The sequence below is a fragment of the Physeter macrocephalus genome, chromosome 14 (assembly GCF_002837175.3).
Source record: "Physeter macrocephalus isolate SW-GA chromosome 14, ASM283717v5, whole genome shotgun sequence".
Lineage (NCBI taxonomy): Eukaryota > Metazoa > Chordata > Mammalia > Artiodactyla > Physeteridae > Physeter > Physeter macrocephalus.
In genome coordinates this window covers 119891459-119900456 of record NC_041227.1, presented here as the reverse complement: position 1 = coordinate 119900456, position 8998 = coordinate 119891459, and the positions used below count along the sequence as shown (strand labels likewise).

Here is an 8998-nt window from a genome sequence, read left to right as displayed (position 1 = left end):
GCATGCTGCGGAGCGGCTGGGCCCGTGAGCCATGGCCGCTGAGCCTGCGCGTCCGGAGCCTGTGCTCCGCAACGGGAGAGGCCACAACAGAGAGACGCCCGCGTACCGCAAAAAAAAAAAAAAAAAAAACCAAAACAAAAAAACACTGTATATTTTCTAGAGGTATATTTTTAATTCCATATTAGTTATTTTTAAAGTTTCTCTTGTAAGCACAAAAAACTTTACATGAATAGGTTATAAAAGATACAAAACCAGGGCTGAAAAGTACTTGTGAAATAATTTTTAAAATTCAAGGATATTAAAAAAAAACAATTTTCCTGAAATGGGAAAACATTTTATACCTATTCTCACAGTTCCAAATGAAATACAATACTCCACACATATATTCCTCTAGTATACATTTAAATATTAAAATTCTATAATTGAGATGTCCAATTTAAAGACAGAGTTTAGAATATAGGTTTGATCCTCGTTCCCTACTCAGATTCCCTTAGATTAAAGGAAAATATCCAAATGTTTACTTTTTAACTTTATTATTTGGCTATGGTAATTATCTCTATGATATGTACATAATTCAAATATATATAAAATCAAATAGTGCTTGTTATAAAACCTCTTACGACATTTTAATACTTACTCTTAACAAATCATCTATTCTTCCTTCCTTCTTCTCTAAGTCAGAATTCTTACTGTTTTCTAGTGCAGATATTTTTTCTATTGTGAGGTCAGACTACAAAGAGAAAACAAATTTAGGATTAGTCTCAAAATACTACATGTCATCACATTTTTCTCATTACTTTTCTGAAAAAAAAGCACTTGACAACACAACTAGCCTGGAATCGCATGGCTCAAGAATTTAAATCTGCTTTCGTCATCCCATTCTTTAAGCATTATGTTCTGCTACACCTGCACTTCAAAAATATATTAGCTCTGGAATCAAATATATGAATTTTCAAATTCTCTGCACTGAACAGTACAGAAACATACTACTCTAGAAATGAAACTAACTTTGAATAGAAAAGGCCATCAGAGGAGACAGGACCCAAATCTCTAAATGACAAACATGCCACCTAGTGGAAACAAAGAGTAACCAGAAGGGAGAGATGAACGCTCAACTATCTAAGTCTGTTCAACTATTCAAAAGCTTAATTCAAATAAAATTGAAAATCTGCTCCTGAGGGTTGTTTAGCTCTTTCATCTTAAGAAATTCTCCTAGATTGCCAAGCATCCTGTCTTGAAGGCAACACAGTGCCAAGAGGCTTCAAGAAAACCAGGTATAATATTTGGCTAGCTCAATACCACAAAATGGAGGATATATCCACTATCCTTTTCAGATATTATCTTTGAACGTTCACAACATTCCCTAAATTAAGGAGTTTCTGAAGACTGTTTAAGGAGAAATTACGTTGGTGTGCCACATGTTAAAGAAGTTTAAAACAAGAATTTACTGTATAGCATAGGGAACTATATTCAATAACTTGTAATAAACTATAATGGAAAAGAATTGGAAAAAAGAATATAGACATATACATATATAGGTTTAACCGAATTACTTTGCTGTACACCTGAAATTAACACAATATTATAAAATCAACTATACTTCAATAAAAATTTCTAAAAAAAGTTTAGCTAGGTCTTGCTAAATGAGTATGTACAAGGAATAAATTAAGTACTTTCACAAAGTAGGGAATTAAGATTCACTGAAGCCTACCATAAGCACTGTCCCAACAAGCGTTTTGTATACACTAAGATAATGATAATCAACCACAGTTTTATACATGATTTGAACTGAAGAAAACTAAGGCCCAAAAAGATAAAGTATAAGTTGCAGAGCTAGAGTTTGAATCTAGGCCTAGAGGTCTTTTCCTTAACATCATGCTGCAGTATAATCATTTCTGCTGCAATACGCCAGAAAGGTAAACACCTCAAAAAGTTAAATTAAAAGCACCTTCCAAAGACTCTAAATATTCATAATGCAAGTTCTAAATATGACACACACAAATAATGAGGTGAAGTCAGAGAAATAAAGGGACAACAAAGGGAGGACATAGATTTTATACGTAGTTATTAGTATTTATTCCCCGGCCCTTCTTTTCCTCCTCTGTTTAACAATCACTGACCTACCTGGGTCTGTCTGTGCTGGATGGAGATCTGTTTTTGGGAGCTGCAGGAATGCTCTGTGTTGCCAGATCCCGTAGATGAGGGACTGTTTTGCTGAGCCTGTAATAAAGGTCCATCACCAATCACAAGAAAGTTTTGCATCGTTCTCCACAAACATTTGTATGAATGCAAATGATTAACTCTATATAAAACAAACACTTGCTGATTAAAGTCAAAAGTCAGGGCCGTGTAGCTAAGATGAAAGTATAAACAATTCAAATGAAAAGTAAGGGCTAGACATGGTAGCTTAGACTACATTACTGTAAATAGTTACAAGCATCAAATGCTTATAAATGAATTTTTAATATATGTAAATTATCAAATATGTAAATGCCCTTTTCACTTGTACAGTTGATACCTGAATAATGCATGGGTTAAGGGTGCCGACCACCCCACCCACCCCGCTGCCCGCAGTGCAGTGAAAATCCACGTATCTAACTTTACAGGTGGCCCTCGGTATCCATGGTTCTGCATCTGCAGATTCAGCCAATTTCAGATGGTATAGTACTGTAGAATGGATTTGTTGAAAAACAATCCACATATAAGTGGAGCTGAGCAATCAGTCCAAACCCATGTTGTCCAAGGGTCAACTGTATTTTAATATGCTTTTGCAGGGAAGGCTGGTGAAGCATCCAAAGCACAGGGGATGCTTCTGACTCCAGGCAGAAAGGACTGTGAACTACTATTCAGAATAGCGTCCTAAATCCTCAAACATTATCCATGAATATGCAGTGGTCCAAAAAATCCTGGTTGATTTCCAATACTGTCACTTGCTTACTGTGACTTTTACACATAAATGATGGGGCATTCTAAGGCATTTTCAAATTTATAAGGTTTAGGACTTAATATAATTCAACTGTTCAAGAATATGCAATCATTATACAGATGGTCCCCCACTTAACAATGGTTCCACTTAACGATTTTTCAACTTTAAGATGGTGTGAAAGCAATACACATTCAGTAGAAATGGTACTTCAAATTTTGAATTTTGATCTTTTTCTGGGTTGGCAACATATGGCACAATACTCTTTCATGATGCTAGGCAGCAGCAGCGAGCCACAGCTCCCAGTCAGCCACACAATCATGAGGGTAAACAACCCAATACACTTACAACCATTCTGTGCCAGGCAATCATATTGGGTTTTGCTTTCACTACAGTATTCAATAAATTACATGAGATTCAACACTGTATTATAAAACAGGTTTTGTGTTGGGTGACTTTGCCCAACTGTAGGCTAATGTAAGTGTTCTGAGCACATTTAAGGTAAGCAAGGCTAAGCTACGGTACGTCCGCTAGGTTTGGTGTATTAAACACATTTTGACTTACGAATGATATTGTCAACTTATGATGTATTTATCAGGACCTAATTCCCATCGTAAGTCAAGGAAGACCTGTACTTCAGAAAGTCCTTTCAAAAACAAAATTGCACCCAACACAGTACAACCCATCACAGACATAATTAGAAAATATTGGATATTCTGGGGATTGTGGGCTAATGGCAATACTTCAGAAAGTCCTTTCAAAAACAAAATTGCACCCAACACAGTACAACCCATCACAGACATAATTAGAAAATATTGGATATTCTGGGGATTGTGGGCTAATGGCAATACAGTATTATCATCTCATCAGAGAATAGAGTGTTTCCACATATGTAAATGTCTTCTGATACTTCCTATATATTCCTTTAATTATTTTCTTATTCATGAACATTAAAACAATGTATAACAATGTATAACCACCACCTATTGAGCAATTATCACCATGATCACACACAGTCCTATAAGGTAGGATCACAGAAAACCCTATAAGGTAGTTATTATTTCCACTTATACATAAAGAAAATGCAAATCCGAGATATTAAGCACCTACGTGTGGTCACAAAGCTAGTTAGTGGGGGAACAAGAATAGACGGCTATCTGCATCCAAAATAACCGATCTCTATGACCACGGTACACTTACTGCCTCACATCAACAGTTACAGGTACTGTTGTGAGCAGGCAACAAGCAAGCTAAGCACTTCATACACATAATTACACTGAGGGCTCACAACAGCCTTGTGAGGTAGGCAGTATTATCATCTCCATTTTTATTTATTCATTCAACAAGTACTCACTGAGAACACCCTACGTCTAAGCATTGTGTTAGGTGCTAGGGACACAGTGGCCAAGAAAAACAGAAACAAAACCCACAGACCCAGTCATTACTCTGCCTTATAACGCTTACAATCCAAGAGAAGATGTATTAAGTACTCGATAAATACCTGTTGAAAGAAATTGTTAAACAATCATATAATAAACGCAAAATTGCAATTAGGATACATGCTATAAGAGTACATAGCAGGGTACATAACCTAACTTAATGAGTTGGGGATGAATTCCTTGAGAAAGTAATATCAGAGTTAAGATTTGAAGGAAATAAGCAATCAAAGAAAGGAGATGATGGGGTCATTCCAGGTTCTCACATTCCATACAAGAACCTTAGGGGAAGAGAGAAGAATGATGTGAGGATCAAAGAAGTAAAAATTGAGAAGTCAGTCTCAAAGAGGTTAAACAATGCGCACAGCCTGTAAGTTAGAGCAGCGATTAGAGCGAGGTCTAGGACAGTCTAAATAACTGAAAATGTTCCCCACTCTTTCTACAGTGTGGCAAATCTAACCTTGTCTTACTGATTATGGGTCATCATTATAAAACTCACATATTGGGTTTCCCTGGTGGCGCAGTGGTTAAGAATCCACCTGTCAGTGCAGGGGACACGGGTTCAAGCCCTGGTTCAGGAAGATCCCACATGCCCTGGAGCAACTAAGCCTGTGCGCCACAACTACTGAGCCTGAGCTCTAGAGCCTGCGAGCCACAACTACTGAGCCTGCGCACCTAGAGCCCATGCTCCACAACAAGAGAAGCAACCTCAATAAGAATCCCACGCACTGCAACGAAGAGTAGCTCCCGCTCGCCGCAATTAGAGAAAGACCGTGCGCAGCAACGAGGACCCAACGCAACCAAAAAAATTAAATTTATAAAATAAATTTATAAAAAAATAAACTTACATATTATACTGCAATATGATACAAGCATTATCTCCTTCAGTTATCATTGGGTTGCTCTTACAACCCTCTCCTTTTAAAATCTGTCCCTAAACAAACATGACTGTTTGAGCAGCTTTTATAATAAAAGCCAGTAAGAATCACATGACCAGCTAAAAAAGGCCCTTCTACGAACTTCTACATTTTGGTATATGGGCTTTGTTAAAATGCTTTTTTAACATATGCTCATTTCTAAGTTTTCTTTCAGCAAACCAAGATTGCTAGAATGTGATTCAAGGGGACGTTTCCAAATTAAAGCTCTCTGTAAAAACGTACACATAAATAGCCCCATGATAAGACGTAAAAATGTAGAAAGTTAACTGAGGAAGTGGGACAGAGGTAATAAGGAGGTAGCAAATCCTCATGAAAATGAAAATAATACTTTCAAAAGGTAAAAGAACTACAAAAGGGCTTCCCTGGTGGCGCAGTGGTTGAGGGTCCGCCTGCCGATGCGGGGGACATGGGTTTGTGCCCCGGTCCGGGAGGATCCCACATGCCGCGGAGCGGCTGCACGACAGGAGAGGCCACGACAGTGAGAGGCCCGCATACCGCAAAAAAAAAAAAAAAAAAAAAAAAAAAAAAAAACTACAAAAATATAAGGACCTACTGTGACAAGTGAATCCATGGTAGAAAAAAATGCTCTAATTCTGATCATTCATTAGATATTAATTATGAACCTCTGTGCCTGGTCCTGTGTTAAACACTAGAAGTGCAACACTGGAAAACAAAGAGAGCTTACAGTCTCCCAACAAGTCCACGATTATAGAATCATGTCCCCGAGAAATGAGAACAGAAGTCGATGGCCTTGCTAAGCGGGCCACTGTAATTGTAAACTTAGTCCAACCCCTACTTTGCAGAACATTCTCCCCAGACTTCTGTATTCTTTGTTCCTATTATAAAAGTAATATTAGCTTCTAATTCATGATTACAGGCTGGATCTCCCAAAGTCCTACTGATATTCAGAGATTTTTTAAAAATAAAATCATAATAGCACTAAGAAACAAGGGAGAATTGAGAATCAGAAATTTTTTAAAACTTTAATTTTTAAGAAACATTCAAAAGCAGTTGGGATCAGACTGATAGAGAAAGTGAAATAAAGAAATTCACAGATGAAAACATCAGCAGCAAAACAGGCTGGGTCTTTTCAAGAGAGCTCCTCCTAAGCCTCACAATGAGATTTACCTTTAAAAAAAACCAGGAGTGACCCATGGGACAATTATTAGACATTTAAAACCTATACGGGGCTTCCCTGGTAGCGCAGTGGTTAAGAATCTGCCTGCCAATGAAGGAGACACGGGGTTGAGTCCTGGTCCAGGAAGATCCCACATGCCGCGCAGCAACCAAGCCCGTGCGCCACAACTACTGAAGCCTGCGCTCTAGAGCCCACAAACCACAGCTCCTGAAGCCCGCGCACCTCGAGCCCATGCTCTGCAACAAGAGAAGCCACCGCAATGAGAAGCCTGCGCACTGCAACGAAGACCCAATGCAGCCATAAATAAATAAAAAAACAAACAAATAACCTATTTATTTGTAAATAAATAAATACATAAATAAAACCTATACTCTCCAATAGGGTCCTCTCTTGATCTCTTCCTTGCATAATGAGGGCCCTGGATACTACTGCTTCTGACCCAAGGGTAAAGCACAAGAACTGGTCTCTTAAATAAAAAAACAAACATGTAAATATTTTAAAATGGAAAATAAGTGAGTCCAGGGGAGGGCTCCTGCTATAAGTACAGTACCCCTGCCCTCCACAACTGACACAATGGAGGAAGAAATGGAATACACCACTAAGAGTGAAATAGTTACCTATCAAAACAATGCCCTCCTTATTTCCATGTTTGCAAAGGAGCTGGTCTTTCGGCATAGAGTTTGCGAGATGCTTACACAGGGATCAACAGTCACCGTCCCCCAACCCCCGGAATGGTGGGCTATTTGCGAAGCAGTACTACGCCACTGCAGGGAAAAATCCATGCCAACAACCTATGTTAATCACCCTAATAGTACTGCATTCAACTAAAGCTAAATATACATTTTCAAGAAAACAAACAGCACAAAAGGGAAGATCCAACATGAAAAAACAAAACCTGATCCAAAAGAAAACAGAGAATTCAATAAAAACAACTTTAAAAATAAAGTAAGTTCAGAGAGGGTCAAAAGCATACTATATCTATAAAAATGAAAAAGCAGCAAAGAACATGAAAAATAAACTTGATAAAATAAGATTACCAAAATTTAAAAAACTGAATAGATGAGCTAAGTAACAAAACGGACACAGTTGAACACAGAATATCTGGAAAACAATGTCAAGAAAATCTCCCAGAAGATAAAACAGAAAGTTAAACAGAGCAGGAAAGAAAAGTTAAGAAACATGAACAGCAAGAGCCTCCAAAACTATCTAACAGGCTTTTAGGAGGAAAAGAACAGAGGGAAAGATATAATCAAAGAACAGTAAAACAAAGTTTCTCTGAGGTTAAAAGGTAAGTTTTAAGACTGAAAAAGCCTATGATATGGCAAGCAACATTAATGGAGGAAAAGACAAATACTGGATGGATCTCAAGAACAAAAAGATATCATCTGACCATCTCAATAGATGTAGAAAAAGCATCCAACACCCTTTCATGATAAACTCAACAAACTCAGAACAGAAGGGAACTTTTTCAATCCTGAAAGAGGCTGCCTCTGAAAAACATTTGCAATAGCATGAAAAAGAATAAACTCTAAGAAATAATCTGAACAAAACAAGGGCAAAATCTACACACCAAAAACTCCAAACCTTATTAAAAAGAAATGAAAGATACCTAAATAAACAGAAAGATATCTCATATTCATGGATTGGAAGACAATATTTTTGTGAAGGCAACACTCCCCAAATTAACCTACAGAGTCAGCACAATTGCTATCAATTCCATCTGGTCTGTTTACAGAAATTGAAAAGCTGATCCTAAAATTCATATGGAAATGCAAGGGATCCCACAGCCAAAACAATCTACAAACTACATTTTTTTAAATTAAGGGTTTTAAGAACATCTTGTATAATGTTAAAAGATGTAGCTTTCAAGGAAATAACAGACCATGTATTTAAAAAAAAAAAAAAAAAAAAGATCAGTTAGACCTTGACAACTAGAACTGTCTCATTCAACCAAAATTAATTCAATGACTAGGACTGTCTTCTTCTCAGTGAATCCAATAAAATCATTTGGTTTTACAGTGCTCAATAATGAAACAACCATAATATTGTAGGTTCTCCTTAAGTGTTTTCAAGTTTTAGAATAATTTATAAAGCAGAAACAACTCAATTATAGTTAAAATAACAAACAAAATACCACACACAGTGTAACAATAACTAAAAAAGTGAAAGATGAAAAAGGAAGCTGGGTGATAGTATGTTAAACTCATCTCTTATAATGGGGAGTAAACAGACCTTGTTTAAAGTTGATTATACAAGAGGGACTTCCCTGGTAGTCCAGGGGTTAAGAATCTGCCTTCCCAGAAGACCTAAATAGACATTCCTCCAAAGAAGATACATAGATTGCCAACAAACACATGAAAGGATGCTCAACATCACTAATCATTAGAGAAATGCAAATCAAAACTACAATGAGGTATCACCTCACACCAGTCAGAATGGCCATCATCAAAAAATCTACAAACAATAAATGTGGAGAGGGTGTGGAGAAAAGGGACACCTCTTGCTATGTTGGTGGGAATGTAAATTTATACAGCCACTATGGAGAACAGTATGGAGGTTCCTT

The 8998-nt window shown here is 37.2% G+C and overlaps 1 protein-coding gene across 4 annotated transcripts in view; it reads right to left on the bottom strand.

The window, feature by feature from the left end:
• Positions 1–8998, bottom strand: part of TLK2 (tousled like kinase 2) — a 108572-nt gene that overhangs the window by 43741 nt on the left and 55833 nt on the right. For all 4 annotated transcript variants that reach the window (XM_028498446.2, XM_024130106.3, XM_024130110.3 and 1 more), the window contains 2 exons: positions 2125–2220; positions 638–730 (listed from right to left, as the gene is read on the bottom strand). In XM_028498446.2, the coding sequence (XP_028354247.1) occupies positions 638–730; positions 2125–2220 (189 nt within the window). The remainder of the gene's footprint in view (positions 1–637; positions 731–2124; positions 2221–8998) is intronic.